Source organism: Suncus etruscus, chromosome 8 (assembly GCF_024139225.1).
Source record: "Suncus etruscus isolate mSunEtr1 chromosome 8, mSunEtr1.pri.cur, whole genome shotgun sequence".
NCBI classification, from domain to species: Eukaryota; Metazoa; Chordata; class Mammalia; order Eulipotyphla; family Soricidae; genus Suncus; species Suncus etruscus.
In genome coordinates, this window is record NC_064855.1 from 89,640,314 (window position 1) to 89,658,420 (window position 18,107).

The window sequence follows — 18,107 nt, forward strand, 5'->3', positions numbered from 1 at the left end:
TATTCAGGAAGACCTTTTCAGAGATTTATGGAGTGGAAATTTCTATATTTTTTATTTTTTGTTAAAGCATTTAGAATTATTTAATTTCTTGTAAAACTAGGGAGATTGTAATGCAATCATATTTGTTTTTAGCTTGACAGGGCCAATTCTCTGTTAAACGAAGCTCAGCAGCCTTACCGCTACCTCATTGAATCAGTGCGTCAGAGAGATTCTAAAATTGATTCACTGAAGAAGAATATCACCCAGCTTGAGGAGGATATTAGGTAAGCCGTCTACACGTCTTTCATGAGAATAAGGCATTTTAAATAGAATCCTGATGTGGATGGATCATAAAGAAAAACATAGAATAATAACGCTGTCTTAAAGATCAACTTTCTCGGAGAAAAACTAGGTTACGTGGTTGTGAGAGTCCATGTTCCACCTTATTATGATTAAGAGCCTGAGCATGGAATCAGCAAAATTACACAATTGCAGATGAATAAAACCTCCCATCACAGGTGCTTTGGTAGTGGAGGGAAGGTCTGATGGGACTCAGAAGCTACTTCTAGATCAGTGCTCTGGGTTATTTCAGGCAGTGCTTGGACGTGCATGCTATACCAGCAATTACATCTGGGCCTTCTACAAGCAAAGCATTCTCTCCAATAGCCTGCTGAGCTATCTCTTCAGCCCCTAGGGTGACTCTAAATAGATAAAATGTACACATTTGGTGCTGGAGCAGTAGCATAACTGGTAGGCCATTTGCTTTACATGTGGCTGACCCAGGTTCAATCACCGGCATCCCATATGGTCCCCCAAGCCTTCCAAGAGTGATTCTGAGCACAGAGCCAGGAATAATCCCTGAGTGCTGCCAGGTGTGTCCCTCCCACCCAAAAAAAAGTACACATTTGCTTAGTTTCTTATTGATTTTGCCAAAGTTTTTAGATGTTTCTTCCCCTGGCTATTTTTATGAAGTAACCCATAAATTACTTAAATGTAAATACATGGATTCCTTTTTACCTCTTCAGATTGGAAGTGTTTTCTAAGAAAGAAAGAAAGAAAGAAAGAAAGAAAGAAAGAAAGAAAGAAAGAAAGAAAGAAAGAAAGAAAGAAAGAAAGAAAGAAAGAAAGAGAGAGAGAGAGAGAGAGAGAGAGAGAGGAGGGAGGGAGGGAGGGAGGGAGGGAGGAAGGAAGGAAGGAAGGAAGGAAGGAAGGAAGGAAGGAAGGAAGGAAGGAAGGAAGGAAGGAAGGAAGGAGAGAGAAAGAAAGAAAGAAGAAAGAAAGAAAGAAAGAAAGAAAGAAAGAAGAAAGAAAGAAAGAAAGAAAGAAAGAAAGAAAGAAAGAAAGAAAGAAAGAAAGAAAGAATGAAAGAAAGAAAGAAAGAAAGAAAGAAAGAAAGAAAGAAAGAAAGAGGGAGGGAGAGAAAGAGAGAGAGAGAAGGAAGGAAGGAAGGAAGGAAGGAAGGAAGGAAGGAAGGGAGAGAGAGAGAGAGAGAAAGGAAGGAAGGAAGGAAGGAAGGAAGGAAGGAAGGAAGGAAGGAAGGAAAGGGAAGGGAAGGGAAGGGAAGGGAAGGGAAGGGAAGGGAAGGGAAGGGAAGGGAAGGGAAGGGAAGGGAAGGGAAGGGCCCAGAAAGGAAGGAGCCACTGAACTTCGCTGGATCTCAGATGCCAGCACCCTTCTGCCTCTCTACTCTGCTGTCCTGCATTTTTGGCCTGATTTCATCCTGGGTGTGGCCCATCTGCCAGCCTGCCTTCCTGTGAGCCTTCCGTGGAGGTGAGTCGACACGCCCAGAAAGGGAGAAGCCAGAGGAGCACGGTTGCTCCGCTCCCCTTCGCGACGGTGCACAGCATTTAGCCAATGAATACAATCACAACACGTAGAAAAACACGCAGTACTAGTGTGACAATGGGGAAACAACATGGGCCAGTGCCAGACATAGAGAATGAAGATGGCAACTCTGATGACTTGAACATGATCAACCACCTAGTCAGTCTCTCAGATAAGGAGTTTAGAGTTGCAATATGGAACATGTTCAAAGAACTCAAACAAAGTATAGAAGAGAAAACTAAAAAGAATCAGGAGAATATGAAGATAGAAATGAGAAAACTCCAAACGGAAATTTCAGATCAAATAACAGGTCTGAGAAACTCAGTAGATGAATTGAAGAAAAACATGTTTGAGATTTCCCACAGGTTAACAGCAGCTGAGGATAGAATCAGTACACTGGAAGATGAGATACATAACAATTACATACAGCAGAAGAAATTGGAAAAAAGCCTCAAAGCAAATGATCAAACAATGGAAAAATTACTCAAAGAATGGGGAACAGATGAAAATAGAAGTCTATGATAAGCTCAACAGAAACAACTTAAGAATCATTGGAGTCCCAGAGACTCAGGAAGAAAATCTCCGGGAAGAATCAACAGTCAAGAACATCATTAAAGAGAAACTACCAGAGATAATGAATACATGTGATCAAATCCTGCATGCCCGAAGAGTGCCAACTAAAAGAGACCCCAGAAAAAACACCCCAAGACACATCCTAGTCACAATGACGAATCCCATAGATAGAGACAGAATTCTGAAAGCAGCAAGATCGAAAAGAGAAATTACATTTAAGGGAACATCCTTGAGATTTACTGCAGACCTGTCACCAGAAACACTCAAGGCCAGAAGGCAGTGGTGGGACATAGTGACAAAACTCAATGAAATAAATGCTTCGCCTAGAATACTGCACCCAGCAAAACTCACTTTTAGGTTTGAAGGAACAATACATAGTTTCACAGACAAACAACAGCTCAAAAACTTCACAGACTCAAAACCATTCTTAAAAGAAAAACTGAACGGCATACTTTAAGACAAGGCTTACCAACAGACACACCAAACTTTAATATAAAGATGGCACTAACTCCCAGGACAATTCTTTCTCTCAATGTCAATGGACTAAATGCACCAGTTAAGAGACACAGAGTGGCTAAATGGATCAAAAAACTCAATCCAACCTTCTGCTGCCTACAAGAAACGCACCTGAATAGTCAGAACAAACATGGACTCAAAATAAAAGGCTGGAGGAAAATCATCCAAGCAAACAACACCCAAAAAAAAAGCAGGAGTGGCCATATTAATATCAGATGATGCAAACTTTATACTTAGGAAAGTAGTAAGGGACAAAGATGGACATTTTGTATTAATCAAGGGATATGTACAGCAGGAAGAAATCACCCTCCTAAACATATATGCACCGAATGAGGGGCCAGCAAAATATTTAATACAACTGTTGACAAATCTGAAAAATAATATCAATAACAACACAATAATTGTGGGAGACCTCAACACGGCATTGTCAACACTAGACAGGTCAACCAGACTGAAACCCAACAAGAATATACTAGACCTGAGGAGAGAAATGGAAGTAAGAGGCCTAGTAGATATATACAGGACACTCCACCCCCAGAAGCCTGGATACACATTTTTTTCTAATGTACATGGGACATTCTCTAGGATAGACTACATGTTAGCACACAAAACATATCTCCATAATATCAAGAGGATAGAAATTTTGCAGGCTGCCTTTGCTGACCACAAAGCCCTGAAATTATATATAAACTACAAAGGGACACAGAAGAAAAATTTTAACACCTGGAAGTTAAATAGCCTCATACTGAATAATCAGTGGGTCCGAGATGAAATCAAAGAGAAAATCAAAACCTTCCTGAAAACAAATGACAATGGAGACACAATTTATCAGAACCTATGGGACACAGCAAAAGCAGTACTGAGAGGAAAATTTATAGCTTTGCAAGCACACATCAGGAAAGAAGAAGGGGCATACCTGAATAGCTTAATGACGCAGCTCATAGAATTAGAAAGTGCTCAACAAAAGGATCCAAAAATAGGGAGGCAGAAGGAAATAACAAAGCTGAGAGCAGAAATCAATGAAGTGGAAACCAGAAAAACCATCCAAAAGATCAACGAAAGCAGAAGTTGGTTCTTTGAAAAAATAAACAAGATTGATAGACCACTGGCAAAACTAACAAAGAAAGAAAGAGAGAGAAACTTGATAACTCGTATTAGGAATGAAAAAGGAGAGATCACTACTGATATGGTAGAGATTCAAAGGGTAATCAGAAACTACTTTGAGAAACTCTATGCCACTAAAAATGAAAACCTGGAAGAAATGGATAAACTTTTGGAATCTTATAATCTTCCACGATTGAATGAAGAGGATGTAGCATATCTAAACACACCCATTACTATTGAGGAAATTAAGAAAGTAATCAAATGTCTGCCCAAAAACAAAAGCCCAGGCCCAGATGGATTTACTAATGAATTCTTTCAAACCTTTCAAGAGGAACTACTACCAATCCTGGCAAGACTCTTTCATGAAATTGAAAAAACAGGAAAACTTCCAAATAGCTTTTATGAAGCCAACATTACCTTGATACCTAAACCAGACAGAGATGCTACGAAAAAAGAAAATTACAGACCAATATCGCTGATGAATGCAGATGCAAAGATCTTCAACAAAATCCTGGCAAATAGGATTCAATGCCTCATTAAGAAGATCATCCACTACGATCAAGTAGGTTTCATTCCAGGAATGCAAGGCTGGTTTAACATCCGTAAATCTATCAACATAATACACAACATCAACAGCAAGAAAAATAAAAATCACATGATCATATCAATTGACGCAGAGAAAGCATTTGACAAGGTCCAACACCCATTCTTGATCAAAACTCTCAGCAAGATGGGAATGGAGGGAAACTTTCTCAATATAGTTAAGGCCATCTACCACAAGCCAGAGGCAAATATTGTCCTCAATGGAGAAAAACTGAAAGCCTTTCCTCTAAATTCTGGCACAAGACAAGGCTGTCCTCTCTCACCACTCCTATTCAACATAGCACTGGAAGTACTCGCTATAGCGATTAGGCAAGAAAAGGATATCAAGGGAATCCAGATAGGAAAGGAAGAAGTCAAGCTCTCACTGTTTGCAGATGACATGATACTCTACTTAGAAAACCCCAAAGACTCTATCAAAAAGCTTCTACAAACAATAGACTCATATAGCAAGGTGGCAGGCTACAAAATTAACACACAAAAATCAATGGCCTTCCTATACACCAATACTAATAAGGAAGAAATGGACATTAAGAAAACAACTCCATTCACTATAGTGTCACACAAACTCAAATATCTTGGAATCAACTTGACTAAAAATGTGAAGGACCTATACAAGGAAAACTATAAAACTCTGCTCCAAGAAATAAGAGAGGACACGCGGAAATGGAAGCATATACCCTGCTCATGGATTGGCAGGATTAACATCATTAAAATGGCAATACTCCCCAAAGCACTGTACAGATTTAATGCGATCCCCCTAAAGATACCCATGACATTCTTCAAAGAAGTGGACCAGGCACTTTTGAAATTTATTTGGAACAATAAACACCCTCGAATAGCTAAAGCAATCATTGGGAAAAAGAATATGGGAGGAATTACTTTCCCCAACTTTAAACTTTACTACAAAGCAATAGTTATCAAAACAGCATGGTATTGGAATTAAGACAGGCCCTCAGATCAGTGGAATAAGCTTGAATACTCAGAGAATGTTCCCCAGACATACAATCATCTAATTTTTGATAAAGGAGCAAAAAATCCTAAATGGAACAAAGAAAGCCTCTTCAACAAGTGGTGTTGGCAAAACTGGGTAGCCACTTGCAAAAAATTGAACTTAGACCCCCAGCTAACATCATGTACGAAGGTAAAATCCAAATGGATTAAAGACCTCGATATCAGCCCCAAAACCATAAGATATATAGAACAATACGTAGGTAAAACACTCCAGGACATTGAGGCTAAAGGCATCTTCAAGGAAGAAACTGCACTCTCCAAGCAAGTGAAAGCAGAAATTAACAGATGGGAATATATTAAGCTGAGAAGCTTCTGCACCTCAAAGGAAATAGTGCCCAAGATACAAGAGCCACCCACTGAGTGGGAGAAACTATTCACCCAATACCCATCAGATAAGGGGCTAATCTCCAAAATATATAAGGCACTGACAGAACTTTACAAGAAAAAAACATCTAATCCCATCAAAAAATGGGGAGAAGAAATGAACAGACACTTTGACAAAGAAGAAATACAGATGGCCAAAAGACACATGAAAAAGTGCTCCACATCACTAATCATCAGGGAGTTGCAAATCAAAACAACGATGAGATACCACCTCACACCACAGAGAATGGCACACATCACAAAGAATGAGAATAAACAGTGTTGGCGGGGATGTGGGGAGAAAGGAACTCTTATCCACTGCTGGTGGGAATGCCGTCTAGTTCAACCTTTATGGAAAGCAATATGGAGATTCCTCCAAAAACTGGAAATCGAGCTCCCATACGATCCAGCTATACCACTCCTAGGAATATACCCTAGGAACACAAAAATACAATACAAAAACCCCTTCCTTACACCTATATTCATTGCAGCACTATTTACCATAGCAAGACTCTGGAAACAACCAAGATGCCCTTCAACAGACGAATGACTAAAGAAACTGTGGTACATATACACAATGGAATATTATGCAGCTGTCAGGAGAGATGAAGTCATGAAATTTTCCTATACATGGTTGTACACGGAATCTATTATGCTGAGTGAAATAAGTCAGAGAGAGAGAGAAAAACGCAGAATGGTCTCACACATTTATGGGTTTTAAGAAAAATGAAAGACATTCTTGCAATAATAACTTTCAGACACAAAAGAGAAAAGAGCTGGAAGTTCCAGCTCACCTCAGGAAGCTCATCACAAAGAGTGATGAGTTTAGTTGGATAAATAACTACATTTTGAACTGTCCTAATAATGAGAATGTATGAGGGAAATTGAGAACCTGTTTAGAGTACAGGCGGGGGTCGGGTGGGGAGGAGGGAGACTTGGGACATTGGTGATGGGAATGTTGCACTGGTGATGGGTGGTGTTAAAAAAAAAAAAGAAAAAGTATAAAAGATGCACTACAATTTAGGATTAACTGGAAAAAAAAAAAGAAAGAAAGAAAGAAGGAAGGAAGGAAGGAAGGAAGGAAGGAAGGAAGGAAGGAAGGAAGGAAGGAAGGAAGGAAGGAAGGAAGGAAGAAAGAAAGAGAAAGAAAAAGTAAGTTAGTTTTCTCTCATGGTACCTTAGGCAAAAGACTTGTTCCATATAATAATCTTTCACATTTTTTTTTACCTATTTGTCTATTTTAACACTTTAGTCTTCAAAAATTGCAGTATTAGAATAATGCTATACTAAGTAATGCTAAGTAAAAGGGTTTTTATTTTACAGGTGACTTGGTTATAACTAAGTTATATGATTTTCAAATTATAAAAAGTTGTAAAATTATTAATGAACTCATAGAATAGGCACTGAATTAGTTGGGAATTAAAGTTATTAGATTATATTTATAATTGGAAATTTTTACTTTATAATCATGAAAAGAATGAAAAATAAGGCAAAAGCTTTTAGAGAAAAATGAATTGCTGTTACCTTTAAATTATCTTATTTGATTATTTAGTTTATGAGGAGTTAAGGTAACTAAAACTTTATTATAGGAAAAATAAGTATAGGAAAGAATTATAAAGATGAATAAATTCAGTCCAAGAATAATTGAGAATTTCATCATCTGAAAATATACAGCTTTGTGCTAGGGCCAAAATTTGAACTTAGAACTATTTCTTTTTTAGGGGGAGGGGTCATACCTGGCCATGCACAGGGGTTACTCCTGGCTCTGCACTCAGAAATCGCTCCTGGCAGGCACGAGGGACCGTATGGGATGCTGGGATTCAAACCACCATCAGTCCTGGGTTGGCCACGTACAAAGCAAATGCACTACTGCTGTGCTATTTCTCCAGCCTTACATCTGTATTCTCAATCATTAAGTTATACTGCCTCCCCATGTTTTATTCTGAATGAGGGATAATTTTTATTAATATAATTAATATACAGTTGGTTAAATGTAGGTCTGTGGGAAGTGGAGAGATAGTACAAGGATTGAGGCAAGTGATGCACTTGCCCTGCATCACATGCACCAGTTTGAATTCCCAGCACCAATATGGTCTCCTGAGCACTGCCAGGCATCACTCCTGAAAACAGAACCAGGGGTAGCCTCTGAGAACCATGGACTGTGACTCTAAAATCCTCAAAGTTGGGCTTTATTGATTTAATGATTATTGGAACAAGGTAACGTGTAGATAGAAAATTGTTCCTTTTCTCTTCTTCCAAACATTTCATATTAAATTAAAAACATGGTTTTAAAAGGTTCTTGATAGGGTTAGTTGGGTTCAAATCTAGCACAGTTTAGTTTTGAATCAGCATAAACCAGTAAAATTCTAAACCTTTCTTTTTCAATAAAAGTTTCTGTACTGATAAAAATATACTATAACTGTGAGAAGCAGAATGGTAACCACTCGCTAAATGTGGCCATTAGGAATTTGAAATCTGGCTCATGCTAGTGAGGAAGTAACTTAAAGTAAATGAATTTTTGTTTTAATTGCCACCTGTGCTAGCTGATGGTATTGGATACTGTAATAGTTCCTGATCTGTGAAATGAAAGTGTTACTCCTTTCAACTAACTGAAGAAAAAAATTATGTAATCTTTGCATTATTTATGTATTGAAAAGAGACTGTTGTGTCTCTGCAATATAAATGTTCTTCAAGCTTTTAATATTAATATATTTTTGTATGTGTGAATATGTGTTTGGGAGATTTGTATGGGGATTAGGATGGTAATGTAAATGATATCTTATGGTGTTCAAGGGATATACCTGGTCTGGTGCTCAGAGGTTGCTCTGGACAGTGTTGAGGGTCCTTGTTGTACCAGGACTCAAAACTTATGCATCCCATATAACAATATGAACTGTTAAACCACTTTTTGTCTTATTTTTGTTTGTTTATTTGTTTTGTACCACACCTGGTGGTTTTCAGGGATCCAGGAGTACCTGGATCTGAGCTCAGAAATATCTCCTGGCAAGCTTCAGGGATCATATACAAACCTAGGGAATTAACCAGGGTCAACCACATGCAAGGCAAACGCCCTACCCTCTGTCCTATCACTCTGGCCCTCTTTGTCTTTGTTTTTGTTTTTGTTTTTCCTGGTTCACACCTGATGGCACCCAGGGGTAATTCCTGGCTCTTTGCTCAGAAATCATCCCTGGCAGGCACGGGGGACCATATGGGATGTGGGAATTGAACTGCTATTCTATCTCTTAGGCCCCTCTTTGTCTTATTTTTAACAACATTTAATGTCATAAATTGCCTTAAGTGAGTCAAACTTTTGCCTGGGAGAAGTTTACAAGGTGTGAGATATTCTCCTTACATGCAGCCAACTACATACAGCCTTCTAAGCATCACCAGGGACTGATCTCTTAGTGCAGAGACAAGAGTAAGACCTGAGCACGGTTTAATGTGGAACTCCTCCACAAAGTGAGCATACTTCTCCATTTTTACTGAATTTGAACAAAAATTAAGACTTTCTTAGTAATAATAAGAAGAAAATTAATTATAAAAACAATGCCATCTAAGGACCAGAGTAATCACACAGGGGTTGTGATGCTTACTTTCATGTGACCAACCCCAGTTGATTTCTGCCATTGGTATCCCAGAACATCACAAGGAATGAACGCTGAGCACCAAGTCAGGAACTTCTCAGTGTGGTCCAGACACGAGCATGCACACACAGACACACACACAATACCAGTAAAAACTGAGCAAATTATAGCAACAACCTCCCCAAAACTGTATTAAGGAGCAGAGAACACTCAACAGACTGGGTGCATGCTTTCCATAGAGAAGAGTGGGTGCTGAGTTCAATCCTTAGTATTTATGAGCCCCTCAGAATAGTCAGAGTAATCAACCACCCAGCACTGAGCCTACAGTGGCCCAAAAACAAATATAATAAAAAAAATTATACTAAGTATCTCAGTTTTTTTAAACTGTTACATAAAATTGATGCATAATATCTTAGTACTCTTATATAATTTGGCCAATAGTTCTGAACTGCTGAAAGAGAATACTTATATAAATTAATTTTTAACAGATAGTGTAAGAGAGGAAAAAAAATTCATAGGGCTGGGCCGGGAGAGATAGCACAGCGGCGTTTGCCTTGCAAGCAGCCGATCCAGGACCAAAGGTGGTTGGTTCGAATCCCGGTGTCCCATATAGTCCCCCGTCCTGCCAGGAGCTATTTCTGAGCAGACAGCCAGGAGTGACCCCTGAGCAACACTGGGTGTGGCCCAAAAACCAAAAAAAAAAAAAAAAAAATTCATAGGGCTGAGATAGGGTACAGTGATCCAGGAAGTTAGGGAGCACTATCAGGTATATGTTTTCATATAGCAGGTGAAATATAGCCATAACTATAAATTTCTGAGTAATAATTAACGAATTAAACAATTATGGAGGTAATATACCATTTACAATGGATATGCTTATAAGATTTGTTTTGTAGTTGTTTTATGAGTCAATCATAGAAGATATATATATATTTTTTAAAGGGACATTTCCATTGTCATGAAATATATATTTTGGAAACTAAATTTCCTTGGGTAATTGCATCCATTCTAAAGTCGATCAAGTGTAATAATAACATAATTAAGATTCTAGTTATAGTGAAGACAGAAAATACATAACCAAGTATAGTCTATGGAATTCCTATCGCTTAGTATAAACCACTATCTTTTTTTGTTTTGGTTTGGTTTTGGTTTTTAAGTCAGTCCGGCAGTGCTCAGGGGCTACTCCTGGCTCTACACTTAGAAATCGCTCCTGGCAGGCTTGGGGACCATATGGGATGCCAGGATTCAAACCACCGTCCTACCTCCAGGCTATCTCTCTGGCCCCATAAATCACTATCTTATAGACTGCCTTATAAAATAATCATCCATTCACTCTTATTTTGGCATCCCACGTAGTGCTCAGGGAGTCCATGGATTACTTCAACAATACTTGGCCAGCTCAACCAGCTGTTTAATTCGAGAGCCTGAGCCTGTAGAACTGTTGGGAGGTTGGGAGGCACCAGTTGGGCCACCCCAGCTGGGAACTCCAAGGCTGAGTTCATTGTTGTTCAGGTGATCAGGGGATGCCTAGACTCCAGTTTGCTCCTAGCAAACTTTCACTGAGTACTTTGCCCTGCCCACACCTGACCTTTATTCCATGTGGCTCACTTCTCTTCTGTTAAACATAGAGCATTCACTCTGCTAGCAAAAATTAATCACAAGTAGGGCCAAGGAGAGATAACACAGTGGTAGGGCATTTGCCTTGCACACAGCCAACCCAGGACAGACAGATGGTGGTTCAAATCTCAGCATCCCATATGGTCCCCTGTGCCTGCCAGGAGTGATTTCTGAGCACAGAGACAGGAGTAACCCCCTGAGACCTGCAGGGTGTGACCCAAAACAACAAAAAAATTAACCACAAACAAACAAAAAGAATTAACCACAATTAAGGCATTTCTAGAATTTATTTATTTAAAACTCTTCATATGCTTGGGGCCGGAGAGAAATCACAGCGATAAGGTGCTTCCCTTGCATGCAGAAGGACAATGGTTCGAATCCCAGCATCCCATATGGTCCTCCAAGCCTGTTGGGGTCAATTTCTGAGCTTAGAGCCAAGAGTAACCCCTGAGCACTGTCGGGTGTGACCCAAAACCAAAAAAAAAAAAAAAAAAGCACTCTTTATATGCAACCTCATTTTATTTCTTTTATACTAGATTTTATGTGCCCTATTAACATTTGAGAGTATGTAATTGGGTAAAAGAGATGAGAGAGATTTATGTGTTCTGAACATTGGTTCATAGCTGCTCTTTAATATTTTGTAAACATATTTACTATCTTTCTATTAATGTTGAGAACTATTTTTTCTTCAAAGTGGTTTAAGATAGATTAGAATTCTAGAATTACATTAATTTCTGATTTTGTTTGTTTTTTGTTTTGGGGCCTCACCCAATGATGTTTGGGGTTACTCCTGGCTATGTGCTCAGAAATTGCTCCTGGCAGGCTTGGGGGACCACATGGGATGCTGAGGATCGAACCTGGGTCTGTCCTAGGTCAGCTGCATGCAAGGCAAACACCCTACCACTGTGCTATCGCTCTGGCCCCATACTTCTGAATTTTGGACACATTTTAGGGGTACTCAGACAAAACACTACCCCAAAACATTTTGGGGGGGGCACACCCGGTGACACTCAGGGGTTACTCCTGGCTATGCACTCAGAAATTGCTTCTGGCAGGCTTGGGGGACCATATGGGACACCGGGGTATGGAATTATGGTCCATCCTAGGCTAGCGCAGGCAAGGCCCTCTGTTTCCTTTTTATCATTTCATCTCTTCAATGTTTTTGCTCACCAGAATGAATCCGAGTCATCTAACTCCAGAAACGTATTTGTTTTTCAACCGAGTGCTTACCTTTATTGGCATTTAATTACTGTTTTCCTCCAATGCCTGTTTTTCATCTAAATTAGTAACACCATAGAGCATTTATATCACGTTTTATGTGTTCAATGTTTTATATAATCATTCATTAGACAATTCCCCTATCCCTTTGACGTGCGTGTTTTCCAGATGTGCAAGCTCAAAGGTTCAGTGGTGTGGCTGTGTGGTGCTTTGGAAGACAGCTGAGACTGTGGTGCAGTTAGGCATAGCCATCAGGGCTGCAACCAAGCTTCTCACAGGTCAAACTTTCACATGAACTTAGTGTTGTTCTCAGTCACTAGGGAAGAGGAGAATGGAGATGCTTTTTCTTTCAAATTCTTTAAATTACCACTTCTTCTCAAGTACCTATTACTATGCCTTGATTTTTTTTTAATTGTTTTGCCTAATAGATTTTAAATTGGTGATACAACTTCGGTATAACTTAACAAGTATTCTGGAATTGGAGAGACTAGTTGAACCTGTGCTTTGGAAGGTCAAGGTTTGATCCTTGCCATCACATGAACCTCCCCAGCACAGTAGTAGCCCCTGAGCTCCCTTCCCACCCGCAGCCCTCTCATTGTGGCCTAAAACTGAAGAAAGAAGGAAAGATAGTGGGGTGACAGCAATAGTACAGTGAATATGGAGCTTATCTTGAGCAGGACTGACCTGGGTTCAATCTTCAGCATCCCCATTATGGTCCCAGGAGACTGCTAGGAATAAGCCCTGCATTTCTCTGGAGGTGGCCCAAAATTAAAAAAAAAAAAAAAAAAAAAAAAAAAAAAAAAAAAAAAAAACGGGGCCGGGCGGTGGCGCTCGAGGTAAGGTGCCTGCCTTACCTGTGCTAGCCTAGGAGACGGACCGCGGTTCGATCCCCCGGCGTCCCATATGGTCCCCCAAGCCAGGAGCGACTTCTGAGCGCATAGCCAGGAGTAACCCCTGAGCGTCACCGGGTGTGGCCCAAAAACCAAAAAAAAAAAAAAAAAAAAAAAAAAAAAAACAAAACCTAAAAAAATTTTAAAAAGAAAAAGATAAGTAGGAAGGAAAGGAGGGTGGAATAATTATAGAGGGAAGGAAAAGTAATCTTATAAAATAGATCATTGTTATGATAACACCATTTAAATGTGAAATGTGGTATTTTGAATAATTGCATGAGGAAGTGCAGTGGTTTAAAGTGGTAACCCTTGGCCCCAGTGTGTTGTGAGGAGAAGCAAAGAAATAGAGTGAAGAGGAAGAAATACAGACGAAAAATAATGGGGACCAAGGGTCAACAAGATAGATTCAGGTGCATGGGTAGTGTTACAAAGCACAGAGCTAAATATCCTAACTGTGGACTCACAACGCTGAAATCAGAGACCCAAACTTTTAACAACCAACCTTAAAAGATGCCTTTCACGGGGCCAGCACACAGCTGATCTGGGATAGACCCAGGTTCGATCCCCAGCAACTCATGTGGTCCCACGCGCTTGCCAGGAGCAGTTTCTGAGTGCAGAGCCAGGAGTAACCTCTGAGCATCGATGGGTATGACCCAAACAAAACACAAAACAAAAAAACAAAAAAACAGGTGCCTGTCATGATGGCAGGCTAGGATGGGCGGTTTGGGAGGGAACCTGGGATTATGACAGGAAGGAAGCTAACATTGATGGTGAGATTGGTGCTGAAACATTGTATGTCTATAACTTAACTATTAATAACTTTGTGAGGCCGGGAAGGTGGCACTAGAGGTAAGGTGTCTGCCTTGCAAGCGCTAGCCAAGGAAGGACCACGGTTCGATCCCCCGGTGTCCCATATGGTCCCCCCAAGCCAGGGGCGATTTCTGAGCACATAGCCAGGAGTAACCCCTGAGCATCAAACGGATGTGGCCCAAAAACACACACACACACACACACACACACACACACACAAAGAATAACTTTGTAAATCATGGCACTTTAATAAGAAAAAAAAGTAAAGTAAAATAAAATGGGCCATTGTTTAAATGGACCATTGCAGTAACTGATCTGATACTATGGACTATAAATATAATTTACCTGTTATTCAAGCTATTGTATTTCTCTTTTTTTCCATTTGCTATCAAATAGACGTTGAAATGTACCCTTTTTTAATTTGGTGTTTTGTTTTGGTTTTTCTTCTCAGCAATTTAAATAAAGAAAAGTCAGCTTTACTGCAGATGAAGAATCAAATGTCATTAGATCTAGAACAACTTCTAAATCACCGTGAGGTACTTTTTTTACTTTCTCATGATTTTTACCCCTGTAAGCTTCGTGTTGGGTGAATATTATTGAATCACTATTGAATCATAGGGCTTGAGAGATAATATAGGTGTTAAGGCACATGCCTTACATGGCCAAGTGCATTTCTGGAGGCCTCAGGTCACTGAGACACTGTAGTGTCTCCTTGTAGTTGTGCACCACAAGACCCAAACAGCATCATATCCTAAGGCCCTTGTGTTGAACCAATGGTACAGTTACATGGAGCCCCTGAGCATCACTTGGGAGGCTCATCCTGAAAAGAAACGATTATTTGATTTATTCATGCTTATTGGTGACTGTATTTTCTAGTTAAACAATTTTATTGCTTGAAGACACAAACTTATACAACCAAGGCAGAGGCTGTTGCTGATTCATTATTCCAATTGGGGTTAGGACTCATTTAGTTTTATAATAGTGGACCAAATGGTGAATATGACTAAGATCAGATGGAAATTAGCATCCTTATCCTTTGTGTTTCTCTCAAGATGCCTCTAAATAGCTCTCTTAGTTAAACAGCTCTCTTAGTCAAATGGTATAGATCGTCAGAAGATCAGAAGCAAGTCCTTTAGACTGCAGGATTCTTGGGACTTTATTGCCCATCACAAAGCACACTTGTGCGACGCTATGGGAGTCTCTCGGAATGATATCTGAAAAGGCCACAGTTTATTGTAAAGTCCACAGCAGTCACACAAACTAGAACATGATTATGTGATGGCATCAAAATGAAATGACTTTCCGGGTGCCCCAGTTGTAAAACCAGGCTCATTTCATACAACCAGAAACTATAAGATCTTGTAGGCAAAGACTATTGGTTGAGAAACTAGGATCAGGCCTGTCCTCCACAGCATGTGTGTGTTATATATTGTATACTTTATAAATTACTCTTCATGTTCTTTACTCCCTGAATGCCCATTCTTGTTGACTTTGTTGCCATGTTCATGCTATTCATTTCTACATTAGTTACTGTTGAATTGCCCTAGTGGTGCTCATGTGACTACAGAGGACTGAAAATTGAGCCTGGGCCTCCCATTTGCAAAACATGTGCTCAGTGCATTGAACTCTCTCTCTCCAGCATCATGATTATTAATTTCTTTAGAATATCTCTGTTTTCTAGTAATTAATTTTTCACTAAAGAATCTTGACTATGGGCTGGAGCAATAGCACAGCAAGTAAGGCATTTGTCTTGCATGCAGGCAACCCAAGACCGACCTGGGTTCAATCCCCAGCATCCCATATGTTCCTTCAATATTGCCAGGAGATTTCTGAACACAGAGCCAGTAGTGAACCCTGAATGCTACTGTGTGGCCCTAAAGCAAAACAAACAAAGAAAAAACAAAGCCTGAATTATTCAATATGTACATTTTAAGATGTTTTATCATTTTTCAAATTCAAAAATTGAATCTCTAAGACATAATAACTGCATGTGTCCATTAAGTCAACCAGCTACTTTTCTTTCAGAACTGCATAAATGGTTTTCAAAATAGCAGTTGTCATTGGTTTTAGGGAGTTATGTTATTCTCTGAGAAATATACAAGCAAGTTTGTATATTTTATCCATCATGTCTGAATAATTAAATCATTTATGTGTCCAAATGAAAACAAATAGTAGATTGATAATAGAAGTACCTGAAAAATATTTTTAAATGAAAATTGTTAGTGCTGCATAAAAGGTCTACCACCTGCTGCATGATATGACATCCATATGGATGCATATCTAATTAAATAGTTGTCAATTTTCATATATTTAATAATATTTTATCTTGGTATTTATAGCTGAATAGTCCAATGTTTAATAGCCTTTCTTTTTTGGGGGGGAGGTTGGTTTTTGGACCACACCCAATGACGCTCAGGGTTTACTCCTGGCTATGCACTCAGAAGTCAATCCTGGCTTGAGGAACCATATGGGACACTGGGAGATCGAACTACAGTCTGTCCAGGGTTAGCGTGTGCAAGGCAAATGCTCTGCCACTTGTGCCACCACTTGGATCTCATGTAATGAATTTTTCCAGCCCTGGAAAAAGTGTTTTTAAAAAAAAAAATAGCATAATAAAATATGCAATATAAATTGTTAATTGAACAATTGTTAATTGTTCTGAAAGTTTTCTGTCACATGTTGTATGCAGGTGGAAAAGCAAGTACAAACTGCTTATACAGAAATAAACTAGTCTGTGACCCAGGAAAATGCTCTCTTTGAACAATTAAATAATAAAACAGAGTCTGCTGATTAATTTATTCTGTTTATGGCTCAGAGGTCTAAGTACTCAGAATAGACACTAGATATCAGTTGGATAAGAATAACTGAAAATATAATTTTTAAAAGTGAAACTCAGAGCTGAGGCCAAGGTAAAGCACCTAAGACACAGAATGTTGGAGGCTCTGTGGAGACACAGGACTCTCAGAGGGTTCGTGGTGCAGGTGGGCACCCTGAATCCTGTCAAAAGATTTTGCATCATCACTGCAGTCAGCTCACTGTTCTCCAATTCAACTGATGCTTTATAAGGAACACAAATGCCCATTTTAAAGCTTTTCATTTTATCCTAGGTGGCTCTTTCCTTAACATTTTGGTCAGTGGCAATTCTGATAAAACTTTTTATGGCCATGTAATATGGCACGAAGTGGCTCATTTATGTAGTTATCAAGCTGTCCTTAAGGAAACAAGACTGGAAAGACAGTTTCAAGGACTGAAATGCATGCTTTTTATGCTGAAGCCCTGAGGTTGATTCCCAGGACCACGGGGTCCCTGGTACCCTATAGAAGCAGCCTTCAAGTACCCTTGGGTACAAAATAGAAACAAAACAGAAGGAGAAAAGCAGAAAAAAAGAATTATTCTTGTGGGATACTTCTTGGTTGAAAATTTTAGGACATTCATTGAATGACCATGAACTTCTTTCATTATCTCTATCTCTTTATAGATTTATAGATTATCTATAATAATAATATACATAAATAATACATAATAACATAAATAGCATACATAATAATACATAAATAACATTATTTCTATGGTAAGCTTAGAATTAAGCTCTTCATTGTTATGGGATGAAGATTTCTAGGAATGAGAAAAATCAATCAATATTGATGCCATATTCTATACATTACAGCATTAAATTTTGAAAGAGGCTATGTATATTTGGAAATATGAGTGGTATGTGCTTACTATTTCAACTTTAGAAAATGACTACTGGGCCTGGAAGATAGCACAAGGGTTACAATTTCATTCTTGATATTGCATGGTTTTCTGAGAACTGCTTGCCCCCCCCAAATAAACAGAAATAGAATAAATGTGTTGACCTATTAGAAAAATATATTAAATGTGAAGAAAGGGCACTGGGGAAGTTAGTATGGTGGATAGCATGCTTGCCTTGTACGTGGTTAACCTAGGTTTGACCCCTGTCATCCCCTATGGTACACTCCCAGCCCACCAGGAGTAACCCTGAGTTTGAAGCCAG

At 39.2% G+C, this 18,107-nt stretch overlaps 1 protein-coding gene across 1 annotated transcript in view; it reads left to right on the forward strand.

The window, feature by feature from the left end:
* Positions 1-18,107, forward strand: part of PIBF1 (progesterone immunomodulatory binding factor 1) — a 216,398-nt gene that overhangs the window by 159,340 nt on the left and 38,951 nt on the right. The window contains exons 15-16 of the mRNA XM_049778914.1: positions 133-263; positions 14,544-14,628. Coding sequence (XP_049634871.1) covers positions 133-263; positions 14,544-14,628 — 216 coding nt within the window. The remainder of the gene's footprint in view (positions 1-132; positions 264-14,543; positions 14,629-18,107) is intronic.